General features: G+C 45.2%; 1 protein-coding gene across 2 annotated transcripts in view; it reads left to right on the forward strand.

The window, feature by feature from the left end:
- dnah10 (dynein axonemal heavy chain 10) overlaps positions 1–27,528 on the forward strand; it is a 248,394-nt gene that overhangs the window by 10,281 nt on the left and 210,585 nt on the right. For both annotated transcript variants that reach the window (XR_010967225.1, XM_068006240.1), the window contains exons 4-9: positions 1,069–1,177; positions 2,634–2,749; positions 10,622–10,853; positions 16,061–16,218; positions 21,573–21,803; positions 24,926–25,116. Coding sequence is in view for 1 of the 2 variants with exons in the window: in XM_068006240.1 (XP_067862341.1) it covers positions 1,069–1,177; positions 2,634–2,749; positions 10,622–10,853; positions 16,061–16,218; positions 21,573–21,803; positions 24,926–25,116 (1,037 nt within the window). In the remaining variant the exon portion in view is untranslated. The remainder of the gene's footprint in view (positions 1–1,068; positions 1,178–2,633; positions 2,750–10,621; positions 10,854–16,060; positions 16,219–21,572; positions 21,804–24,925; positions 25,117–27,528) is intronic.

Consider the following 27,528-nt stretch of genomic DNA (forward strand, 5'->3'; position numbering starts at 1 on the left):
TTTCTGTTTCACTACAGATGCTGCCTGACCTGCTGAGTATTTCCAGCTATTTCTGTTTCTGTTGCCACACTCACTTAGAATGTTGATTATAGAATTTTAATTGTGTTCTCGGCCTGTCCCTGCATAAATTCTCTGGTGAATGCTGGTGGGACAATTTGAAAAGTGTAATTAAAATATTAGTCCTTTTTATTGATAACTTTATTTCCAACTAACCGTATCCTCATTTTTTAGTCCAATGGGGCACATGGCTTTGCTGCCAAGACTGTGGGCATACCTCTGCCAATGCTCCCTTAGCCAGCCACTTGAAAGCATGAGTTAGCCAGGCTACCTTGACCAATTAGCCGTCATCCTGCTGGATTTACTCCAGCCTCTGTTTGGTGTTTTCCAGTTCAATGCAGCTCAGACTGACAACTGAGTGTAGCGGGGTTTGGATCCGGAGAAAGGATATAGGTTTGATCCCCACCCTACTGACTATTGCCTCGACTACCGAGTGGATGAATGGCTTTGTCCCAAACCTCCATTTATGCCTGCTTCATCCAGCTGCTGAAATATTTAAGGTAACACCAAGGCAGGACACCTGTTCGATTTTCCGCCACTCACCCAAGGAGACACTGCAGTCTCTAACCCACACCTTCCTTGGCACAGCTCAGACTGGGACTGAATGGAGTGAGCAGCAGAGTTTGTATTTCCCCCATACCATCATGCTGGCTGATCTTCTTCCACCTCCTTAGGCGAGGAACACTGAGGCCAAATGTAGCACTCCTCCTCCCCCACCCCCCCCAACTGAGATTAGCTAACACAGAGACCACTCATTGAACCTGGAACATCTGTATGGATCAGTAGCAAATCAGGCAGTTCATTTATCCATTGAGAGAAGGTTCAGTGCTTTATTATAATTTTAATTCGAATCCTGATACAGTTGCAAGAAGTATATCTAGGAGTGCGTTGGTTAGAGACTGATACTCATTGATACATACATTTTATTAAAATACACAAAACTCTGCATGTATAAAATGTGTCTTTTAATGTTTCATTAATATACAAGCCCATGTTTTGCCTTCATTTCAGAAAATCATAACCCAGTTAGTAGAATACACAGTGCTCCATGTTTCCCTCGAAAAAGTTCCTCAGCAGTTTGTGAATGATGATGCTTTCTATTTTCTCAGGAATAAAAGAGGTAGATATATATTCTTATAATGTTTCTGTGTGCACTAAAACCTGTTTCAAACAGAGCATCTTTAAACACGGGTATACTATCACAGAATTGTTACTTAACATTATTAACAAGTAATTTGGTTTATTGTTTACTTACTTAGGGCAAATTGGTTTGTATTTTTAATTCTTGCATTTGGTTTAGTTGAAACACATTCTCATACTATTGCCCATCGCCCCTATCCTCACCAGTCTCCATTGGCTTCCCATTCTCCAGTGCATTGAATTTAAAATCCTCACCTGCAGTCAAAACCCCTTGCTGCATCGTACCTGTGTGACTTCCTCCAGCTGTTTGTCCTTCTGACTCTGGTTTGCTGTGTGTTCGCCCTTCCCTCTCTCCACCATGGGTTGCAGAGTCTCAAGCATCTCAGCTAGGAGATTGTTAATAAATAGATGTTAAGTAGTAGCAAAGACAAACAGCAGATTACTAGTAATGTACAGAACATGGCTATTCTCCCTCAAAAGTAGAAAGCAGACATGTCCCTGCCTCTCTCTAAACCCCTGCCTCCCATCTTATGGCCTCAGAAGGATGGCTCATGAGGGATCACTCTCTTGGAGATGTACCTAGGGCATCCTTTGAAGTTTGACCGTAACAAAGGAAATCAAAGTTTCACCTTTCACAACATTCCAAAGCACTTCATAGCCAATGAAGTACTTTTGAAATGAAGTCACTGTTGTAATGTAGGAAATGCGGCAGCAAATTCCCAAAAACAACAATGAGATAATGACCAGATAATCTGTTTTAGTAATGTTGATTAAGGGATAAATGTTGGCCAGGACACTGGGAAAATTCCCCTGCTCTTTTTTGAAATAGTGGTGTGGAATCTTTTACATCCACCTGAGAGGGCAGTCAGGGCCTCGGTTTAACGTCTCTTCTGAAAGATGGCATCTCTGGAGTGGGACTTGAACCCACAACCTTCTGACTTAGAGGTGAGAGTGCTATCACTGAGCCACAGCTGACACTTATGAAAATATGTAGCTCTTATAATTGAATCAGCTGTCAAATATCCACAGGATTTCAAACACAAAGAATGTTTGCTGGACAGGGTGTGCCATTACCACCTTTTGAAATTCAGACCTGGAATACGGAACACAGCTAATAAGTGTTTGATGCAAATCCATTGGTCACACATTTGTAAAAGCCCTTTGAGCTCAATGAATGTTACACAGAACAAAGCAATCAGATAAACAGATTGGAATTAAAACATTAATATACTAACGTCTTGCTGAATCATACATTAGGCACTTTAAGTGAGCCTTGTTTTAACCCTGAATGTACTATAATGAAAAGGCAACAAAAATTTTATCGAATGGGCAAAATACTGCATTTTGTCACAGGTTGTTACAGAAAAGCTCATATTGTTAAATCTTCACTAATTACACATAATTGAACCTAATATTGTAAATATATGTATCTATAGAAACCATTAATGAGCCCAATGACATGAAGGAGACCAATCTACTAATGCCCAAAATGTTGGAGTTTGGCATGCTGAATGGACACTCTTTATTGATGTTATATCAAATCTTTACTCAGGTAAGAAGATGAAGTCCATAAAAAGCAAGTACTGGTACAATATTATTAAAAATCTTCTGTATGGCACATATTTCCTGTCTCTAAGTGTTGCTTCCTGTAACACTTATTAATGTCAACATTTATGTCAATGGAAATGGCCTATGTAAACATTTATAATGGGAAAACTCTAGCTAAGTATGCCAACATTTTATAATGATGAAACGGAATGGTAACAATTTACTGTCATGACTTGTTGATCAACCAATTGAATCGCTCAGAATTCTTTTTGAAATAAATTTGTTCACTATTTCTTTCTCAGTAACTGAGATCTCAAATGTCCAAAATAAGATTTAATAATAACAAAGAAATACATATTTCATTATAGCATTTTTAAATATACTCAGTGGATTTTTTTGTATTTTTAAATACCTTCATTATTGTTTTTACTTCAAGCCCTTAGCCTGTCTCAAAAGCCTGGGCTTTGACTGGATTATTTTTTAATCTCACAGCATTTGGACAAATCTTTCAACTGCATCTGTGAATTCTGAGCGTGTGCAGTTTGTAGAATTTCCCAGCATACAATCTGTGCACCAGGATGAGTAGGTGTCCCGTCAACAGAAGTTTCTTTGCTTTTTCTATAAGACTTTGAAAGAAACTTGAGATTGAATTTTCAAAGCTTTATTTCAGGCAAATGATGAGATTGATCAAAATTTACTAGTGAATCTCCGTGGTGTTGCACAAAGAACTTAAAGACTATAAAACATTGATCACTCTTATCTAAAGAATGTGACATCAATCCTCATGTAGCAGCTGAAAAAAGGCAATAGATTTTTAATACTTTGTTGAAATACAGAGAATAAGAATGAATCCATTAACCAAGTAGAAATTAAATGAAAGCAAAATACTGCGGATGCTGGAAATCTGAAATAAAACAGAAAATGCTGGAAATACTCAGCAGGTCAGGCAGCATCTGTGGAGAGAGAAACAGAGTTAACGTTTCAGGTCGATGACCTTTCGTCAGAACTGATCCAAACTTCCCTTTGTATTCCATTCCCCTTGAGATAAAAGTCAACATTCCATTCGGCCTTTTTGATCACTTTTTGTACCTGTGCATTAGCTTTTAGTAATTGTGTACCGGGACACCCAAATCCCTTTGCTCCTCCACAGCTCCTAGTCTCTCATCATTGAGAAAATATTCTGATTTGACTTTCTCAGATCCAAAGTGGATGACCTCACACTTCTGCACATTGCACTCCATCGGGCACAGTTTTGCCCACTCACTTAGTCTGTCTACATCTCTTTGTAACTTCCTGCTCCCACCTACACAATTTACTGTGCCTTCTAACTTAGTGTCATCTGCAAACTTGGATATACAACTCTCTATTCCTTCATCCAAGTCATTGATACATTTTGTGAGAAGCTGAGGCCCCAGTGCAGGTCCCTGGAGAACACCACTTGTCACATTCTACCAATCAGAGTCCATTCCCTTTATCCCTACTCTCTGTCTCCTGCCTCTCAACCAATTATCAACCCATGTCCCAAGGTTACCTCCGATTCCGGGGGCTTTTATTTTTTCTAATTATCTCTTGCGTGAAACCTTATCAGATGCTTTCTGGAAGCCCATATAGACAACATCCACAGATGTCCACCATGTTACTGACCGCTTCAAAAAATTGAACTAGATTAGTCAGACATAACCTACAAATAACCAGACATAACCTACAAATGCATGCTGACTCTCTTTGATCAGCTGATACTTGTTCAAGTGCTCAGTCGCTCTGTCCCTGATTAAAGGTTCCAGTAATCTCTCCACAACTGACGTTAAACTGACAGGTCTATAGTTTCCTGGTTTCTGCTGCCCTCCCTTCTTAGATAATGGAGTGACATTTGCAATTTTCCAATCCAAGGAGGTAACTCCTGAATCCTAATATAGATGGGGACAGTAATAATATAAGGGGCAAAGAGGGGGAGATATTTTTGAAGTGTGTTCAGGAGAACTTTCTTGACCTGTACATTTCCAGCCCAATGAGGAAGGGGGCATTGCTGGATTTGGTTCTGGGGAATGAGGTGGGCCAAGTGGAGCAAGTGTCAGTGGGAGAGCATTTAGGGAGCAGCGATTATAGTATCATAAGTTTTAGAATAGCTATGGAAAAGGACATGGACCACTCTAAAGTAAAAATACTCAATTGGAGGAGGGGCAATTTCAGTAGGATGAGAACAGATCTGGAAAGATTGGCAGGCAAAACTGTAATTGAACAATGGGCAGCCTGTAAGGTACAGTCTAGGTACATTCCCACAAGGGAGAAAGGTAGGGCAACTAAAGCCAAAGTTCCCTGGGTGACAAAAGAGATAGAGAGTAAGATGAAGCAGAAAAAAGGGGCGCATGACAGATGTCAGGTTGATAACACAAGTGAGAACCAGGCTGAATATAGGAAGTTCAGAGGTGAAGTGAAAAAGGAAAGGAGGGGCAAAGAGAGAGTATGAGAATAGATTGGCGGCCAACATAAAAGGGAATCCAAAAGTCTTCTATAGGCATGTAAACAGTAAACGGGTAGTAAGAGGAGGGGTGGAGCCGATTAGGGACCAAAACGGAGATCTACTTATGGAGGCAGAGGGCATGGCCAAGGTACTAAATGAGTTCTTTGTATCTGTCTTTACCAAGGAAGAAGATGCTGCCAGAGTCTCAGTAAAGGAAGATGTAGTTCAGATACTGGTTGGGCTAAAAAGAGGAGGTACTAGAAAGGCTAGCTGTACTTAAAGTAGATAGGTCACCTGGTCCGGATGGGATGCATCCTAGGTTGCTGAGGGAAGTAAGGGTGGAGATTGCAGAAGTACTTCTGCAATCTTTCAAACATCTGTAGAAGCGGGGGTAATGCCAGAGGACTGGAGAATTCCGAATGTTACATTCTTGTTCCAAAAAGGGTGTAAGGATAAACCCAGCAACTACAGGCCAGTCAGTTTAACCTCGGTGGTGGGGAAACTTTTAGAAACTATAATCCGGGACAGAATTAGCAGTCAATTGGACAAGTTTGGATCGATTAGGGAAAGCCAGCACGGAGGCAAATCGTGTTTAACTAACTTGATTTGAGTTTTTTGATGAGGTAACAGAGAGGGTCGATGAGGGCAATGCTGTTGATGTGGTGTATATGGACTTTCAAAAGGCGTTTGATAAAGTGCCGCATAACAGGCTTGTCATCAAAATTTAAGCCCATGGAATAAAAGGGGCAGTAGCAACACGGATACAAAATTGGCTAAGTAACAGGAAACGGAGAGTAGTGGTGAACGGTTGTTTTTAGGACTAGAGAGAGATGTACAGTGGTGTTCCCCAGGGGTCGGTGCTGGGACCGCTGCTTTTCTTGATATATGTTAATGACTTAGACTTGGGTGTACAGGGCACAATTTCCAAATTTGCAGATGACACAAAACTTGAAAGTGTAGTGAACTGTGAGGAGGATAGTGATAGACTTCAAGAGGATATAGACAGGATGGCGGCATGGGCGGACACGTGGCAGATGAAATTTAACGCAGAAAAATGAAGACAGGCAAAAGAAACTAAAGGGCACAATTCTAAAAGGGGTACAGGAATAGAGAGATCTGAGGGGTATATGTATGCAAATCGTTGAAGGTGGCAGGGCAGGTTGAGAAAGTGGTTAAAAAAGCATATGTGATCCTGGGCCTTATAAATAGACGCATAGAGTACAAAAGCAAGGAAGTTATGATGAACCTTTATAAAACACTGGTTCGGCCACAACTGGAGTATTGTGTCCAGTTCTGGGCATCGCACTTTAGGAAAGATGTGAAGGCCTTAGAGAGGGTGCAGAAGAGATTTACTAGAACAGTTCCAGGGATGAGGGACTTTAGTTACGTGGATAGACTGGAGAAGCTGGGGTTGTTCTCCTTGGAAAAGAGAAGGTTGCGAGGAGATTTGATAGAGGTGTTCAAAATCATGAGGGGTCTAGACAGAGTAGATAGAGAGAAACTGTACCCATTGGCAGAAGGGTCAGGAACCAGAGGGTATAGATTTAAGGTGATTGGCAAAAGAACCAAAGGTGACATGAGGAAAAACTTTTTAATGCAGCGAGTGATTAGGATCTGGAATATACTGCCAGAGTAGGTGGTGGAGGCAGATTCAATCATGGCTTTCAAAAGGGAACTGGATAAATACTTGAAAGGAAAAAAATTGCAGGGCTATGGGGATGCAGGGGAGTGGGACTAGCTAGATTGCTCTTGCATAGAGCCAGCTTGGACTTGATGGGCCGAATGGTCTCCTTCCGTGCTGTAACCTTTCTATGATTCTAAGGGTCTTTTGGAAGATTATGACTAATGCATCTGCAATTTTCTTACCTATTTCTTTTAATACCCTGGGGTGGAAATCATCAGGTCCTGGAAATTTGTCTGTCTTAAGTCCCATTATTTTCTCCACTACTATTTTCTTTGACTTCTATTAAATCCATTAAATTCCTCCCCATGACTTATTTTTAGGTTCCCTTGTACCGTTAGTATTTAGTCCTCGTCTTCTACTGTGAGAATGGATGTAAAGTACTATTTAACAAGTCTGCCATTTCCTTATTGTCCATTGTAGTCTCCCCTGCTTTGTTTCTTTAATGGGCCCACATTCCCCATTACCACTCTCTTTCTCTTAATATATTTATAACCTTTTACTGTTAGCTTTAATATCCCTTGCAAGTTTATTTTCATATTCCTTTTTGCAGCTTTTATTACTTTATTTGTATTGCTTTGTTGCTTTCTATAGCTCTCCCTTAATTGCTTAATCCAGCTAACTTGTGAGGGGCTTTGGCAAAATGACATGCCCTCTGTGATGCTGGTGCCCTCTTCCCCCCAGGATACTTAGTGACAGGTCAGTATAGGCTGGAGTCTCTCCTCTTTGCAACCGCTTTACTTTTTTTGCCACAACTCCCACTCCAAAGTCTGGTCCGGCATCTTGCACATGGTCCAGAGGAAGCCTTTCTGTTGCATGCCTAGAATTCTAAACCATGAACCAAAACTGTTTGGACACATTTTCTAATACTTGAACTTAACGTACCTTGGATGTTGCTGTCTTTGAAAAATGATCAAAAGGCCCTTTGTTCTTACTCAGCGTGGTCTTAAAGGACTGCGTCCAGGCTGCAGTTAACATCTACTAGGGTCCTCAGGTACTGCTTTGAATCAACAGTCGGGACAGATTCTAGACAGACTAGATGCAGGGAGGATGTTCCCGATGGCTGGGGGAGTCCAGAACCAGGGGTCACAGTCTCAGGATACGGGGTATGCCATTTAGAACGGAGATGAGGAGAAATTTCTTCACTCAGAGGGTGGTGAACCTGTGGAATTCTCTACCACAGAAGGCAGTGGAGGCCAAGTCATTAGATGTATTCAAGAAGGAGATAGATATTTTTCTTAATGCTAAAGGGATCAAGGGATATGGGGAAAAAGTGGGAACAGGGTACTGAGTTAGACGATCAGCCATGATCATTTTGAATGGCAGAGCAGGCCCGAAGGGCCGAATGGCCTGCTCCTGCTCCTATTTTCTATTCCTCCTGCACCTTCCAATAAATATCTTTGTGACTAACTTCTTGCATCATGCAGAGCCATGATGCTACCCATAGGGGGATCTACCACCATACCCCACTGGCTAGCCCTTTATTCAAGATGGCATATAGAGCACTGTAGCTCCTCTGCTGAGCCCATGAACAATATGTCACCTGCAAAACGAACGACCGCAGTTCTTTCAGAAATGCCTGTAAAGACACCCTGAATTTATCCCTTCTGATTTCATCCAACATATATCATTGATGAAGACTTCAACTCAGAATGGTGATCATTTCTGTGTAACTGCACATCCTCATGGATGAACACAACCCACTGATTCAGCTTGATCTTCCTAATGATCCTCCTGGCCTCCTGACATGCTGTATTATAATCCACCTTCGCAGCAGCTCTTGGTTGCTTCAAAGAGATGTCAAGTACTGCTTTAAAGGTCCAACAGCTTTCCTTCCCTTTCCAGTTCTTTTAACAGGACCCTGTTTAGTTGATGGAGCAGCTAGCAGGTCGTAGTTCCGTAGGAGTGGAGTGGAAACTAGGACTCCTATGTGGCATCTCACTCTTGCGCACCCACAGAATTTATCAACGGAAGTTATAAGACACTGTTGCAGTTCAAGAATTAAAGGTCTGGGAACACAGCAGAACTCAAGCCCCAGAAAGAGGGGCAGGACACTGGGGTGGGCAATGTACCTTCCTCCGACAATGTCTCCGACCCTCCTCCGACGTCCCAGCCGCCTCCTCCTCCGATGCCTCTGCCGCCTCCTCCTCCGATGGCTCCACCCCCTCCTCCTCCGATGGCTCCACCCCCTCCTCCTCCGATGGTTCCACCCCCTCCTCCTCCGATGCCTCTGCCGCCTCCTCCTCCGATGGCTCCACCCCCTCCTCCTCCGATGGCTCCACCCCCTCCTCCTCCGATGGCTCCACCCCCTCCTCCTCCGATGGCTCCACCCCCTCCTCCTCCGATGGCTCCACCCCCTCCTCCTCCGATGGCTCCACCCCCTCCTCCTCCGATGCCTCTGCCGCCTCCTCCTCCGATGGCTCCGCCCCCTCCTCCTCCGATGGCTCCACCCCCTCCTCCTCCGATGGCTCCACCCCCTCCTCCTCCGATGGCTCCACCCCCTCCTCCTCCGATGCCTCCGCCGCCTCCTCCTCCGATGCCTCCGCCGCCTCCTCCTCCGATGCCTCTGCCGCCTCCTCCTCCGATGGCTCCACCCCCTCCTCCTCCGATGCCTCCGCCGCCTCCTCCTCCGATGGCTCCACCCCCTCCTCCTCCGATGGCTCCACCCCCTCCTCCTCCGATGGCTCCACCCCCTCCTCCTCCGATGCCTCTGCCGCCTCCTCCTCCGATGGCTCCACCCCCTCCTCCTCCGATGGCTCCACCCCCTCCTCCTCCGATGCCTCTGCCGCCTCCTCCTCCGATGGCTCCACCCCCTCCTCCTCCGATGGCTCCACCCCCTCCTCCTCCGATGCCTCCGCCGCCTCCTCCTCCGATGTCTTCCACGCGCTGGGTTCCCAGCTCTGATTGAAAATCGTGCCCAGAGAGTCAACCACACAGTGTGGGACTGGAGTGATGTGTAGACCAGACCAGGTAGAGTTGACAGGCCCCCTTTCCAGATGGACATCAGAGAACCGCGTGAGTTTTTATGACAATCTAGCAGCTTTTGAAAGATGTAAGGAATCTTACAACACCAGGTTATGGTCCAACTGTTTTATTTGAAAATCACAAGCTTTCGGAGGCTTTCTCCTTCATCAGGTGAGTGTGTTGCTGCATTTCAGAGAACTATTCAGCAGATTGAGGGTCAGTGTTTATGACTAAATGCTACTCCATTTGTGTATTCAGACTCAGAACATGTGCAGTAAGGCTGGTGTTATACGTGTGGAATCCAAATTAGGTTTCTTTTGGAAAAGGCAAACGTTGCTGCCAAATCAAACCCATCAAGTGTGGTGAGAATAGAATGGCAGCAATACACTCACCTGACGAAGGAGAAAGCCTCCGAAAGCTTGTGATTTTCAAATAAAACAGTTGGACTATAACCTGGTGTTGTAAGATTCCTTACATTTGTCAACCCCAGTCCATCACCGGCATCTCCACATCATAGCTTTTGAAAGAGAATTGAAAAATTTGTTTGGCTGATTTTGTGTTATTTGCTAGATTTCTCTTCCTAGCTACTAAATGGAACTGAGTTTGATTGGTTTGCATTTAGTCAATGGGATATTTTTGCTAATCAGCAATTTTTGTGCACTATGTATCTGTGAAACTTTTGAAGTGAAAACTGTTGAAGTGTGACACTATGATGTGTGCTAGATGCAAGATTTGAAATGACATAGATGTTACACTTTATGTTTTCCCAGGTCTTCATGCCACTTTTGGCACATCATCACAGTAGAAATATTGATATGAGACAAGCTTCCTCCCGTTTTATGAGTACAGCGACATTTCAATACGAGAAAATTAATTTATCGGACTCCAGAGCAGGGGGGGAGCCGCACGATTCACGGAATATTCAGTTCGTCAGGGATGAGTTCTTAATGACTGTACAAAAGTTCTCAAATCATGTTCACAGAACTATTCAGCAGGTTGAGGGTCAGTGTTTATGACTAAATGCTACTCCATTTGTGTATTCAGACTCAGAACATGTGCAGTAAGGCTGGTGTTATACGTGTGGAATCCAAATTAGGTTTCTTTTGGAAAAGGCAAACGTTGCTGCCAAATCAAACCCATCAAGTGTGGTGAGAATAGAATGGCAGCAATACATTGGGAGAGGGTATGTGTTACAAGTTTTGGGCTGTGCCAGATGTTTCTTTTGTGCTCAATGCCAAGGTACATCCCATAAGTGAGCTTTTGCTCCCTGTGAACTGTAGTGTGAATGAATACATGTGGGTGTCCCACTATCCTGCCCAAAATTGCATGGGATAGGAGTGGAAAAGGGGGCAAAATGAGTGATGAAATCTTTGCCCTCCACTTTGTCCGAGTGTCTTACCTGCTGAATTCCTTGGCCTCAGTTCAGACCTTCAGTGGATGTCTTGGAGTCTTCAGGGCCCTGTGACCTCAAAAGTTTTCTGGGTGGTCCAGCAGCAGTCCTACTGCAGCACTGCCTGTATCTTCCAGGAGGCCACTCGCAGGGAATCCCGGCAGAAGCCCGCCACGAGTACGTAATGACCCCCGACCCAAGAAACCGGGTCAGGATCAAGGGGGGTTGGGGTTGTAGGCAGTGGTACTGCCCCAACCCTGTAGGGGCAGGGTCAGGAAAATCCAGCTCTTAATATCTGGTCATATCACATTGCCCAGAGTCAAGCAAACACCATCATCACTGGAATTTGTTAGCTAGAAAGGATTAGAAGGTCGAGGGGTGACCTGATCGAGGTGATTAAAATGATTAATGGATTTGATAGGGTAGATACAAAGAATCTATTTCCTGTGGTGGTGGGAATCCAGAACAAGGCGGCATAATCTTAAAATTAGAGCTAGGCCATTTAGGAGTGAAATCAGGAAGCGTTTTTTCATGCAAAGGATGGTGGAAATCTGGAACTTGCTCCCCAAAAGGCTGCTGGGTCAATTAAAATTTTCAAGACTGAGGCTGATAGATTTTTGTTGGGTGAGGATATCAACAGATATGGAGCAACGGCAGGGAATTAGAGTTGAGGTACGGATCAGCCATGGTCTGAATGGCGGAACAGGCCTGAGGGGCTGAATGGTCTACTCTGTTCCTATGCAACATTTAACTTTACTCCTGCTCAGTTCACTAACTTTTGACTTTTCACTAACTGTTCTAATAACACTGAACCTGGACCCGCATCTGCAACACAAAACTTTTAAGAGAGGTTATGAAGACCCTTTCCCTCAGAGACACGTTGTAGGACATCCCCTGCCTTAAGAACTGGGTTACTTGAGTAGTAGTACTTGCAGTAGGCAAGCAGTTTATTATCTCACAGTACATTAGAGTATTGTAAACAATTTTACAACACCAAGTTATAGTCCAGCAATTTTATTTTAAATTCACAAGCTTTCGGAGGCTTCCTTCATTTCGTTCACCTGAGAAAGGAGGAAGCCTCCGAAAGCTTGTGAATTTAAAATAAAATTGCTGGACTATAACTTGGTGTTGTAAAATTGTTTACAATTGTCAACCCCAGTCCATCACCGGCATCTCTACATTAGAGTATAGCAGAGGATATTATCTCAGTACATTAGAGTATATCAGAGGATATTATCTCAGTACATTAGAGTATATCAGAGGATATTATCTCAGTACATTAGAGGATATCAGAGGATATTATCTCAGTACATTAGAGTATATCTGATGATATTATCTCTGAAATGCTTGTTATATTTAAGCGGTTTTGGTTGGGGGTGAGCCTTTGGCTTAGTGGTAGAAATCCTGTCTCTGAGTCAAAAGATGAAGAGTTCAAGCCCCACCCCAGACAGCCTCAGCGAGTAGAGAATAGAATCTGGTCAGCAGGATACTTGCGTCCGGACAGAGTACTCCTGACCCAATGGTCAATGTTCCTGCCTCTGAGGCAGAAGCTACTCTTCCCCAGTAAGTGGCTCAAGAATCTCATGTGAGACTCAAGTTAGGACCTGCCCTAGGGCAGATCATGTTGGATGGATGGATGGTTTCGGTTGATTACTAGTGTGCCTGGTTGTAATTACAGAATATACTCAGTAAGTTTAATTTTTTTTGTCATCCCCTTAGGGTATTGTTTTTGTTTTGCTACATGTGTAGCTTTATGCATGTACAAGTATTTTTGACTTGGTGAATGCGCCACATGTCAAGCCTTACTTTATTGTGACCATGTGAGAAATTGAGGTGAAATATATAACACCTCACGTATGGTTGGTAGCATCTTGGCAGGTACAGACAATCAGGTTTTGCTGGCTGTTGAACGCTTTGGCATGGCTTCTCTTGTGTAGTACCACTGAAAACGTGACCGAAGTGTTTCCGAGATGCTTCTGCACTATGGTTAGTCAAATATTGAAATATCTTATTTGTGCTACTGAGCCTGACGTCTCAGCTGTCTTTGGGAATAGGAGCCTCCACATGGACTAATCCTCTGCCGATGTCTGGTCGCCTCTATCTGCACATGAGGCTATGAGGGCACCGGCAGATGGATACAGGACTCTTCTGATGCGGCATGACCTGCTTGGCATCTCTCCACTGGCCCTCTTCCTCCAAAAGATTCACATCAATGGGAAGCCCATTGGTTGCAGTAATGAGGCTGTAGAATGTTGCCAAGTAATTACCGCAAAAGCTCATGGAAACCCAAGTGGCAGCCAAAAAAAGCAACCAAACATGAAAGAAAAAAGGTGCAGGAAGGGTTTTAACCAAATTAGTATGCCCTTCATGTGATCTTTCACCTGCAGCTGATCCCATTCCCGTGATTATGACCTGGTGCACTGGTCGGGAAAAGACACAGAAGGTGTTAGAACGTAACTCCCGTATCATTTGAATATTACAATGAATTTCTCACCTGTTTCAGGCAGGAACTTCCTGCATCCACTCCCTAGTCTCACTGGATAAGGGCATGGACTCAACGTTGGGGGTCTAAGCCTGTTTTTATGGTGCATTGTACACAGGGTGTAACTAAAACGATAATCAGACCCACGCCTCTTCAATTTGGACTCAGCAAAGCTACAGACAGGGGAGATAATTTTACCGGTTCAGTTTTGGGAAGACTGAGGGCTCGAACGCTATCGGGTGCGTTCTCGGCGGGGGGGGCCCGAAAATCGCGAAATCCAGGAGCGGGACTGGATCCCGCCTTGATCCCGCCCACTTCCGGGTTCTCCGCTGACGCGTCGGTGTGCGCGCGCAGCCCCCGCTGGTGGGAATCCCGCAGGCAATTAAAGCCAGCGGGATGCCACTTGACAATATTTAGTTTGCTATTTCAGGTCATTAACTGACCTGATTAAGGGACTGTGTGTGATTTTTGATCAACATGGGACTGTTTCCCACACTGGGGGAAACACTCCCAGCTCGAATGGACGTGTTGCAGCTGTCAGCCTGTGGCAGCTGCAAAGGTCCATTTGACAGGTGGGGGGCGGGGGGAGACCCTCACCCATTGCAGGAGGCCACTCTGTCACTTGGGACAAAGTTTGGCCTCCACCACCCTCCTCCTGATGGTTAAATTCACCAACCTGTACACTTACCCCGGGGTCCGGAGACATGTACCTACCTTGCGGACCCCCTCAGATGTACATCTTGAGGATGGGGGCCGCCGTAGCTGCAGTTATGACCTCCTCGGAGGGCGAACAGTATCACCAGCCTCGCCATCCACGCCGTCCACCTCTGACACGTGGAGCTCCACAACAGAGTGCTGTGACACATCCACCTGTACAGCAGGAGGGAGGGCTACCGCAGAGAGAGATGCGTCGCAGAGGGCACTACCCTCGCCACAGGGTCCACAGACCGAGGCTCAGCCTCCTGGACCTCTCTGAGCAGCAGTGCACACGGAGGCTCAGAGTCACTCGACATGTAGTCATGGACATCTGCAGCCTCTTTCATGCCGAGCTGCTCATGGCTGGCCCGTGCACCATCTTCCTGTCACTGTCAAAGTCACCACTGCCCTCCCGAACTTCTCCTCCGCAGCCTTCCAGGGTGCAACCGGGGACATCGCCGATGTCTCTCAGTCGTCTGCGCAGAAGAGCCCTGCAAATACACCTACACCCACTCTGCAGTGACACAATGGGTGGCATCAGTGGTGGGTCCTCATAGTGATACCCAGGAGCGGGCATTATTGCACAAACCGGACAGGATTCGCGAAGACATGGCAGTAGTGGTGCCAATATAATGTGTGATGTGAGTTGTTCTGAAATTCAATAGAAGTAACAACCAATTCAAACCCTCAAACACCCTTGTGTATCCCCTTCATGCTCACGACATGTTTGCCTTACGCTGCCTACTGCACATATGTGATGCATGCCCTGTGGCTGCAGCACAGGTGGTGGCAGGTTGAGTGAGGCTGGCTGTGAGAGAGATGCACGAGAGGGTGAGTATGGGATAGAGCCATGAGATTGTATGAGGATTGGGTTGAGTGGTAGTGGCGGGATGAGTACTGGCGAGGTGAGTAGGTGCAGGTAAGATGAGGATGGGGTTTGAGTGGGTATGAGGGGTGATGTGACAGAGTAGTGTTGGCAGTGCCGAAGGAGATGTGGGGTGGGGGCAGTGATGTGGCAGACGGAGTGTAGGGGAAAGACTACGTGTACTCACTGTGGCTGACCTACTGAGGTCATTGGACCGCCTCCTGCACTGTATGCAGGTGGGCAATATGTTGGTGGCGCAGGTGACCTCTGCCACCTCGAGCCAGGCCTTCCTGGTGGCGGAGGCGGGCCGCTTCCTCCCGCCCGCCGGGTGGAGGATCTCTGTCCTCCCCCTCCTCCTCACCCCATGTATTGATACCTGGGGTGAGGCATCATTAAACTGGGAGCAGCCTTCCTCCTGGGCTGCTCCATGCAGTCATCTTTGCGATTGGTTGCAGCATCTGTCAGTGGAGGACTGCCCCTTTAAATAGAGCGCCTCCAGCTGACATATCTTACTGCGCATGTGCAGCCCGCCCGACGCGCAGATCAGCAGTGGGGAACCCGGAGGAGCAGGTAAGTGAATCCAATTAGTGGTTTGCCTGCTACGATCACGCGGGAAACCCACTAATTTCACCGGGCGCGTTACCCACGTGCCCGCTAGCCCATCCGCCGAGAACCAGCAGCCCTGCTAAAATCGGGCCCGTGTGTTTATAGTACAAATTTGGATATTTATATGTTATTATTCCTAAGCAAATATATTTTCTTTTTCCTCTAACCAGGTGAGATCAAGCTCGAGATGCCAACAATCAGTCTTGATGGAGACTTGAACCAATTTGCTTCTGACCCAGTTAGAATGGAAAAACTAGAACAGAGTATAATGAACTGGCAGATGCAGATCACCACTGCTATCGAAGAGCAGCTGTCAAAGATACCCCAGGTGCCATATACCTACTGTTTCCATCCAAGTAGGACACTGTTCATCTTAATATTCCTGTAGAGTTTTTGTCCTATTCTTAAAGGATCTCTTCTGAAAATACAAAACTCAAAATAGATTCTTACTGGGCTTCCGCAAGATAATTACTCGTCCACCTTTCCTTGGATGTCTATTCTTGTAAAACATTTGATACTCTCTCTGGTCCAGCTGTTGGCCACTCTCTGCCACCAGCCATCTTCCTGAGATGCCAAAAATGTCGATATTAGTGTCAATATTCTCTAGTCACAAACACCTCTAACTTCAGTGCTTTATTTCAGCAGCTACTTGCGTTTGTATAAACCTCTCCCTCAAAACATTCCTTTTCTTATTTGATCTTTCTGGTATTGATGTCATAATTTCATTTCTTTTTAGCCTGTTTTGTTTGTCCCTCTCCCACCATACTTTTTAAAAATTCTCCCCCACAGCCTGTTTACCCTCTCAGCAATCACATTGGTATCAGCCCTCTTTAGGCAATGCACGACCTGTTGAACAGATTTCCCCTCTCCACAACTTGCTCCAATGTCCTACGAAATTGAAACCTTTCTTTCTTTACTATCTTTATAGTGTTGGTATCTTAGAGGCAATCTTATTGAAACATATAAGATTGTGAAGGGGCTTGATCGGGTGGATGCGGTAAGGATGTTTCCAAGGATGGGTGAAACTAGAACTAGGGGGCATAATCTTAGAATAAGGGGGTCTCTTTCAAAACTGAGATGAGGAGAAACTTCTTCACTCAGAGGGTAGTAGGTCTGTGGAATTTGCTGCCCCAGGAAGCTGTGGAAGCTACATCATTAAATAAATTTAAAACAGAAATAGACAGTTTCCTAGAAGTAAAGGGAATTAGGGGTTACGGGGAGCAGGCAGGAAATTGGACATGAATTTAGATTTGAGGTTAGGATCAGATCAGCCATGATCTTATTGAATGGCTCGAGGGGCCGATTGGCCTACTCCTGCTCCTATTTCTTATGTTCTTATGTTCTTATGGTATATCTAACCTCTTTCCCCATAACTGGTCCAGTGGTTGCACTGAGAGTAATCCTGAGATTACTAATCATAACTTTAATCCAGAATTAATTGCTCAAACTCCTCCCTCAAGACCTCCATCCTACTCATCCCTATGTCTGTGGTTTCTGTGTGATTTTTGACTTCTGGTTGGTTTATTTTCCTTTCCACAAATTTTTTCCCTGCTCCTTTATATCCTTTACCCTGACTCCTAAAAGACAACAGACTATTCCCAGTCACATCTGCAAATCAGGCTGCTTATCTGCCTAATTGTGGAACCCCCCCACCACTACTAACAGAGTGACACTATCCACTATTCTCTTGGACAATGTCACTCTTTTATTGATGGGTAACCCCTTGCTCCATGGTGCAGTGATGTTGTTCTTGATTAACCCTCTACAGTGCTTCCATCATTGACCTCATCATAGATTTCAAGAACTGTATACCTATTGGGCATTTCCAGGGTTTCCCTGTACTGGTTCCCCTGTTTCGTTCTGCTCCCTCCATCAGTGGTAATCCACTTCCTCCACTTTGCTTCAATATTACTCTTTATCTGTGGGGTTACAATCTTGCAGAATGCATATTAAAGAAACCTTTCCTCCCCTTGTATGTGGCGCTGGTCCTCTGCTTGAACAAGGCATCCCTTTTGACACTTCACATGTACTTCCCCTGGATATTTTACACATCCTGGACATCCTACATCATCCATAGAAATATAGGTACAGGAGTGGGCCATTTAGCCCCTCGAGCCCATTCTGCCATTCTATTAGATCATGGCTGATCTGCACATAAACTCCATTTATCCACCTTTGTTCCATATTCCTTGATATCCTTACCCAACAAAAATCAATCGATCTCAGTCTTGAAAATTTTAATTGACCCCCGGCATCCACAGACTTTTGGGGGAGCGAGTTCCAGACTACCACCATCCTTTGTGTGAAAAAGTGCTTCCTGATTTCACTCCTGCATGGTCTAGCTCGAATTTTATGATTATGCCCCATTGTTCTGGATTTCCCCTCCAGAGGAAATAGTTTCTCTGTATCTACATGTTCGAATCACTTAACCATTTTAAATACCTTAATTAGATCACCCCTCAACCGTCTAAATTCAAGGGAATAGAAGCCAAGGGGATATACGAGAATGGATTAGGAAAAAAAGGAGGGCTTTTGGCAGATACAAAAGGCTAAAGACGGAGGAAGCCCTAGAGGAGTACAAAAAGTGCAGGGGGATACTTAAAAAAGAAATTAGGAGATCAAGGAGGGGCCATGAAATAACACTGGCGAGCAAAATAAAGGAAAATCCTAAGATGTTTTATAAGTATATTAAGGGTAAGAGGATGACTAGGGAAAAAATAGGGCCCATTAGGGACAAAAATGGCAATCTGTGTGTGGAGCCGGCAGATGTAGGAGGGATTCTAAATGAATTTTTTGCATCTGTTTTCACTATGGAGAAGGACGATGTAGACATAGAAATACGGCAGGGGGACTGTGATATACTCGAACATATTAACATCGAGCGGGAGGAGGTATTGGCGGTTTTAGCAGGCCTAAAAATGGATAAATCCCCAGGCCCAGACGAAATGTATCCCAGGCTACTGTGTGAGGCAAAGGAGGAGATTGCGGGGGCTCTGACACATATATTCAGAACCTCTCTGGCCACAGGGGATGTGCCAGAGGACTGGAGAACCGCTAATGTAGTACCATTATTCAAGAAGGGGAGTAGGGAAAAACCGGGGAACTACAGGCCAGTGAGCCTAACATCAGTGGTAGGAAAATTATTGGAAAAAATTCTGAAGGACAAAATTAGTCTCCACTTGGAGAAGCAAGGATTAATCAGGGATAGTCAACATGGCTTTGTCAAGGGAAGATCATGTCTGACTAATTTGATTGAATTTTTTGAGGGGGTGACTAGGCGTGTGGATGAGGGTAACGCAGTGGATGTGGTATACATGGATTTCAGTAAGGCCTTCGATAAAGTCCCCCACAGGAGACTGGTCAAGAAGGTACGAGCCCATGGAATCCAGGGTGCCTTGGCACTTTGGATACAAAACTGGCTTAGTGGCAGAAGGCAGAGGGTGATGGTCGAAGGTTGTTTTTGTGACTGGAAGCCTGTGGCCAGTGGGGTACCACAGGGATCGGTGCTGGATCCCTTGCTGTTTGTGGTCTACATTAACGACTTGGATATGAATGTAAAAGGTATGATCAGTAAGTTCGCTGATGATACAAAAATTGGTAGGGTGGTAAATAGCGAGGAGGATAGCCTCAGTCTGCAGGACGATATAGATGGGTTGGTCAGATGGGCGGAACAGTGGCAAATGGAATTTAACCCGGAAAAGTGCGAGGTGATGCACTTTGGAGGGACTAACAAGGCAAGGGAATACACAATGAATGGGAGGACCCTAGGCAAGACAGAGGGTCAGAGGGATCTTGGTGTGCAAGTTCACAGATCCCTGAAGGCGGCGGAACAGGTAGATAAGGTGGTAAAGAAGGCATATGGGATACTTGCCTTTATTAGCCGAGGCATAGAATATAAGAGCAAGGAGGTTATGATGGAGCTGTATAAAACACTGGTTAGGCCACAGCTGGAGTACTGTGTGCAGTTCTGGTCGCCACACTACAGGAAGGATGTGATCGCTTTGGAGAGGGTGCAGAGGAGATTCACCAGGATGTTACCAGGGCTGGAGCGCTTCAGCTATGAAGAGAGACTGGGAAGATTGGGTTTGTTTTCCTTGGAGCAGAGGAGGCTGAGGGGGGACATGATTGAGGTGTACAAAATTATGAGGGGCACAGATAGGATGGATACTAGGGAGCTTTTTCCCTTCGTTGAGGGTTCTATAACAAGGGGGCATAGATTCAAGGTAAAAGGCGGGAGGTTTAGAGGGGATTTGAGAAAGAACTTTTTCACCCAGAGGGTGGTTGGAGTCTGGAACTCACTGCCTGAAAGGGTTGTGGAGGCAGGAACCCTCACAACATTCAAGAAGCATTTGGATGAGCACTTGAAATGCCATAGCATACAAGGCTACGGACCAAATGCTGGAATATGGGATTAGAGTAGACAGGGCTGATGGCCGGCGCGGACACGATGGGCCGAAGGGCCTCTATCCGTGCTGTATAACTCTATGACTCTATGACTCTAAGTTTATGAAACCTGTCCTCATAATTTAACTCTAAGCCCTGGTACATTCTGGTGAATCTGCACTATACTCCCTCCAAGACCAGTATATCTTTCCTGAGGTTCGGTGCCCAGAACTGAATGAAGTACACATGGGGTCTGACCAAGGCTCTGCACAACTGAAGCATCACTTGCTTACTTTTGAATTCCAGTACCCATGAGATATACATTCTGTTGGCCTTTTTGATCCATGTTAAACACTACACTAGTCTAGCCCCTCAATCTGCCATTTCTATACTCACATCTGCTGTGCTACTCACATACTAACACAAACTAATTTTCCTTAACCACCCTGGTTACATGAATTGCAAATTCCGCCCTATTTCTGCTGAGGCCCGTCTCCCCCCTTTACCCTCTCTCAGCACAAATTCACGCCGTCAGCTTCTCATTCAATCAATCACTGGCAGCTCGAGCCCCCTGACTTGAACCTGTTTCTGTGCCTTCTATGTGGCACAGAGTAAAACAGATTTGCCACCAACAGAGTACTGTATCTCTGCATTTCCTTTTCCCAGATTATGCTGCTCTCATGGCACCAACTGTTACATTTCCCAGTTATTGTCACATCTGTGCTGCTACTGCAGGAATGATCTCTGTTTTGCTTCAGTTCCTTTGATTGGCACAACCTGCTTAATGCATTGTGAGTATGACAAACATTCATTTAGGTTTAGGTTATTAAACTGACACTAATCCCATGGGTGGATTGGCACATGTAGTTATTAAAAGTAAGTGGCAGTGGAATTCAGCATGGAAATTATTGTTAGGTTATCAAAGCAGCTTCTGCAAGAACTTCAACCGTGATGTCAATGTGTTAACCACTGTAGTCCCCACACTCATCCGTACTTCTACTTGACTTATGATGCAATGGAAATTATGTCACATTGGTGAATGTTTACAGAACAAGCATGATGTTTCAAACAGCAGTTTGAACTCCCAAAACACAGTTTCAAGGAATGACTGATGAGCAGAAAGATATCTGTCTTTACAACCTTAAAGAATATGTGACCATTCAGTGAAATATGCATGCTCCTTGGTGGTTCTGGTCTTGGTGCAATGTTCACTTATATTCTCCATTAAATAAAACTGGTGTCTTCTGTTATTATCAGGCATGTTAAGATCATAAAGTAATATCTAAATCTCTTCCTTAGGGTAATGGTCCCTTAGCAGAGATCGATTTCTGGCGTGAACGTAATGCTACTCTCAGTGCCCTCATGGAACAGCTGAAACTGCCCGTGGTGAAGAAGATTATTGACTTTGTGAGCAAGGTTGACCAAGGTTTAATCCAGAACCTCAATTTAATCGTTACTGACCTCACCAAGTACCATGTGGAAGCTGCAGACAATGTCAGGTTCCTTTCAACCCTTGAGCGCCATTTTAAGGTAAAGAAGAATTGCATTCTTTGCATAATATAGTGGACAAAAATAGTGACTCACTAGTGAATAACTTTTATTACACCTGTAAATACAGGCTTGAAATACCTTTCTACCAGTGACTTATTTGATAAATAACATTGACTTATGTCAAGAATAGTAGTGTACTCTTGCTTCCATTGCAGTGAACACTACACAGGGGGCAAGAGTCTCTCCCACAAGGCTATTAAAGAAACTTCATTTGGGGTTGTTGGTGATAGCGTCACTAATATTATGAATTAATCAATAATCTGCAGCACTTGCTTTGCCCTGGCAGGCTTTTGTTTTTAAGGTGGTTCAGCTGAACTGACTCCAGCTGTCCATTTCTGCAGCTTAACCCCACTTCTCAGGCAGCACATGTTACTGTGGCAGTGAAAGTGACCAAGAAATTGAACTTGTGTTAAACTGTTGCATGTAAAAGGCATCATGGCACTATGTTAGTTGTCAGATATTTTGCAATGATGGCCATTTTGACCATAACAAGAAGAACTTGCATTTATATAGCACCCAACATGTCTTTTTTTTATTTGTTCATGGGATGTGGGCGTCGCTGGCGAGGCCGGCATTTATTGCCCATCCCTAATTGCCCTTGAGAAAGTGGTGGTGAGCCGCCTTCTTGAACCGCTGCAGTCCGTGTGGTGAAGGTTCTCCCACAGTGCTGTTAGGAAGGGAGTTCCAGGATTTTGACCCAGCGACGATGAAGGAACGACGATATAGTTCCAAGTCAGGATGGTGTGTGACTTGGAGGGGAACGTGCAGGTGGTGTTGTTCCCACGTGCCTGCTGCCCTTGTCCTTCTAGGTGGTAGAGGATGCGGGTTTGGGAGGTGCTGTCGAAGAAGCCTTGGCGAGTTGCTGCAGTGCATCCTGTGGATGGTACACACTGCAGCCACAGTGCGCCGGTGGTGAAGGGAGTGAATGTTTAGGGTGGTGGATGGGGTGCCAATCAAGCGGGCTGCTTTGTCCTGGATGTGTCAAGCTTCTTGAGTGTTGTTGGAGCTGCACTCATCCCGGCAAGTGGAGAGTATTCCATCACACTCCTGACTTGTACCTTGTAGATGGTGGAAAGGCTTTGGGGAGTCAGGAGGTGAGTCACTCGCTGCAGAATACCCAGCCTCTGACCTGCTCTTGTAGCCACAGTATTTATATGGCTTTTCCAGTTAAGTTTCTGGTCAATGGTGACCCCCAGGATGTTGATGGTGGGGGATTCGGCGATGGTAATGCTGTTGAATGTCATGGGAGGTGGTTAGTCTCTCTCTTGTTGGAGATGGTCATTGCCTGGCGCTTGTCTGGCGCGAATGTTACTTGTCACTTATCAGCCCAAGCCTGGATGTTGTCCAGGTCTTGCTGCATGCGAGCATGGACTGCTTCATTATCTGAGAGGTTGCGAATGGAACTGAACACTGTGCAATCATCAGCGAACATCCCCATTTCTGACCTGATGATGGAGGGAAGGTCATTGATAAAGCAGCTGAAGATGGTTGGGCCTAGGACACTGCCCTGAGGAACTCCTGCAGCAATGTCCTGGGGCTGAGATGATTGGCCTCCAACAACCACTACCATCTTCCTTTGTGCTAGGTATGACTCCAGCCACTGGAGAGTTTTCTCCCTGATTCCTATTTAATTTTACTAGGGCTCCTTGGTGCCACACTCGGTCAAATGCTGCCTTGATGTCAAGGGCAGTCACTCTCACCTCACCTCTGGAATTCAGCTCTTTTGTCCTTGTTTGGACCAAGGCTGTAATAAGGTCTGGGGCCGAGTGGTCCTGGTGGAACTCAAACTGAACATCGGTGAGCAGGTTATTGGTGAGTAAGTGCCGCTTGATAGCACTGTCGACGACACTTTCCATCACTTTGCTGATGATTCAGAGTGGACTGATGGGGCAGTAATTGGCCGGATTGGATTTGTCCTGCTTTTTGTGGATGTTCTGACAACGTCCCAAAAGTGCTTTACAGCTAATGAAGTGCTTTTGAAGTGTAGTCACTGCTGCAATGTATGGAAATCCCAACAGCTAATTTACGCACAGCAAAGTCCTGTAAACAGCAATCTGATTTTAGTGATGTTGTTGAGGGATATATATTGGCCAGGACACCGGGGAGAACTCCACTGCTTTTCTTCAAATAGTGCCATGGGATCTTTTACGCCCTCCTAAAAGTGCAAATGGGACCATGGTTTAATGTCCCATCGAAGGATGGCACCTCTGACAATACAGCACTCCCTCAGTACTGCCTCTCCGACAGTGCAGCGCTCCCTCAGTACTGCCCCTCCGACAGTGCAGCGCTCCCTTAGTACTGCCTCTCCGACAGTGCAGCGCTCCCTCAGTACTGCCCCTCCGACAGTGCAGTGCTCCCTCAGTACTGCCCCTCCGACAGTGCAGCGCTCCCTCAGTACTGCCCCTCCGACAGTGCAGCGCTCCCTTAGTACTGCCTCTCCGACAGTGCAGCGCTCCCTCAGTACTGCCCCTCCAACAGTGCAGCGCTCCCTCAGTATCACACCGACAGCACGTTTTACTGACTGTTTGATAATACTTTTATCTTAAATATTTTCTGGCTGTCTTTTACCTTTTTATGATATCATCCATTCTATGTCTTCCCAGTATTCCTATCATTTGTTTTCCATCTCTGTACCCCTTTGAGGTGGACTTTAGTAGCAGGATTCTTCTTTTTCCAATGCATAACAAACATGTTCTCCTGTCCAAGGAAAGTGCCACCCCCTGGTTATTTCTGCTGTTCCTTCCTCGTTATTTGGGTACTTTTGGAAAGATGAGAGGTGACTGTGCATGAATGGCATGCTTCTGATTGATGCAGAATAATCAAAGTTGATAATTTCCAATGGAAAGATTTATAAGTAGTTATACCATGATTCCTTCTAAGGCTTGTGCAAATCTGACACTCTTGTGAAGGTTCCCTAGTTTGTTTTGTTGTAAAAAGCTTTTTTTTATAATGACACGCTGCTGTTCTTTGATTCACTGATACCCTTTCGTCCTTTGTACGTACCTTGATTAAAACTACTGTGCAGATCTATGTGAGTAATTTTCTTGTTTACATTATTATTGTGCAGTACATGATTTTTAAAATTAATGCATGTTTATTAGAACCTATCACATGGAACAAGATTTCAAGTTGTCATGGATACAATCCCTTCCATGATGAATGCCTTGAGGATGGTTTGGATTATTTCTCGCCACTACAACAAGGACGAGCGAATGGTGCCCCTTATGGAACGGATTGCATGGGAGATTTCAGAGAGAGTCCGGAAAGTAATCAATGTGCGGACTATATTCAAGTAAGCAATGTCAATTGACATTCAGCACTCTATGGATGTATAGAAATATGTGTACTTGTTGGTATCTGATCTATACACTGTTTTTGGGGCTGTCTGCTTTTACTTTTATTATAGTAACGCTTTCAATAGATGCTTTTATACGACGACAACAACAACAACAAATTGCATTTATACAGCGTCTTTAACATAGAAAAACATCCCAAGGCACTTCACAAAGGCACAATCAGACAAAACTAGACAAAACCAGTGGCTGGAGTCATACCTAGCACAAAGGAAGATGGTAGTGGTTGTTGGAGGCCAATTATCTCAGCCTCAGGTCATTGCTGCAGGAGTTCCTCAGGGCAGTGTCCTAGGCCCAACCATCTTCAGCTGCTTCATCAATGACCTTCCCTCCATCATAAGGTCAGAAATGGGGATGTTCGCTGATGATTGCACAGTGTTCAGTTCCATTCGCAACCCCTCAGATAATGAAGCAGTCCGAGCCCGCATGCAGCAAGACCTGGACAACATCCAGGCTTGGGCTGATAAGTGACAAGTAACATTCGCGCCAGACAAGTGCCAGGCAATGACCACCTCCCTTGACATTCAACAGCATTACCATCGCCGAATCCCCCACTATCAACATCCTGGGGGTGACCATTGACCAGAAACTTAACTGGACCAGCCACATAAATACAGTGGCGACAAGAGCAGATCAGAGGCTGGGTATTCTGTGGCGAGTGACTCACCTCCTGACTCCCCAAAGCCTTTCCACCATCTACAAGGCACAAGCCAGGAGTGTGATGGAATACTCTCCACTTGCCTGGATGAGTGCAGCTCCAACAACACTCAAGAAGCTTGACACAACCAGGACAAAGCAGCCCGCTTGATTGGCACCCCATCCACCACCCTAAACATTCATTCCCTTCACCACTGGCGCACAGTGGCTGCAGTGAGTACCATCCACAGGATGCACTGCAGCAACTCGCCAAGACTTCTTCGGCAGCACCTCCCAAACCCGCGACCTCTACCACCTAGAAGGACAAGGGCAGCAGGCACTTGGGAACAACACCACCTGCACGTTCCCCTCCAAGTCGCACACCATCCCGACTTGGAAATATATCGTTGTTCCTTCATCGTCGCAGGGTCAAAATCCTGGAACTCCCTTCCTAACAGCACTGTGGGAGAACCTTCATCACATGGACTGCAGCGGTTCAAGAAGGCGGCTCACCACCACCTTCTCGAGCGCAATTAGGGATGGGCAATAAGTGCTATGCCAGCAATGCCCACATCCCATGAACGAATAAAAAAAACTAGATAGCAAGCCAAAGAAGGAAATATTAGGAATGGTGAACAAAAGCTTGGTCAAAGAAGTATGTTTTAATGAGTTCCTTAAAGGGGTAGAGAGAGGTGGAGAGCAGGAAAGCTTTAAGGGGAAAATTCCAGAGCATTGTGCAAGATGGCTGAAGGCACAGCCCTTATTGGTGAAACAAACCATTTGTGAAGCAGGGACTATTGGATTATCAGAATTATTGGACTGTTGAAGGATATTCTTTAGTTTCTTTTTTCACATTGCTTGCACTTTTTTGTTCGGCTGCAACCCAGACCACAAACTTTCTCATGGTTGCCACTAGAGTGGGATTCTGGGAGTTCCCCATGATCCCATCAATTCCAGTGGTCCATTTAACAGCCCATTTGAAAACTGTCAAAATAATGAGAATAAATGAGTTTCAAAGCACAAGAAGGCTATGATTTGAGCTCACAGACTGTTGGTTACCCTTGAATGGTATAGTAGAAAACAAGGATGATATCCACTTTCCAGGGCTGATTCACTGGTAACTGATTTCTGTCATGATTTCTTATGAACTGACCTGCTGTTTACCATGATGACAAAATGTCATCTTTCTATTTAGGCAGGAGAACAGCCGAGTCTCTTCCACTAACTGAAGAACTGGTAGATTGGGGAGACTGTAGATAGTCAGCTGAGCACCCCACTGTTTTGTTCATCTCTCTTTTTGACTCCGCAATCTCCCAGCTATCTAGGCTGACATTTCAGTGCTGCCTTTTGCATGAGATGTTAAAGCGAAGCCCTGTCAGCCCTCTCAGGTGGATCCCATGGCACTTTCGAAGAAGAGCAAGGGAGTTCTCATGGTGTCCTGGCCAACACTTATACCTCAACCAACATCACTAAAATAGATAATGTGGTCATTTATCTCATTGCTGTTTGTGGGACCTTGCTGTGCACAAATTGGCTGCTGCATTTCCCTACACAACAACAGTGACAGCACTTCAAAGTACTTAATTGGCTGTGAAGTGCTTTGGGACATCCTGAGGTAATGTAAAGTGCTATATAAATGCAAGTTCTTTCTTTTCCGCAGTCTACTACATTTCAGTCAGCCACAAGTAAATGAATTTGAGCGGTCTCACCTGTCC

Source organism: Heptranchias perlo, chromosome 25 (assembly GCF_035084215.1).
Source record: "Heptranchias perlo isolate sHepPer1 chromosome 25, sHepPer1.hap1, whole genome shotgun sequence".
NCBI lineage: Eukaryota > Metazoa > Chordata > Chondrichthyes > Hexanchiformes > Hexanchidae > Heptranchias > Heptranchias perlo.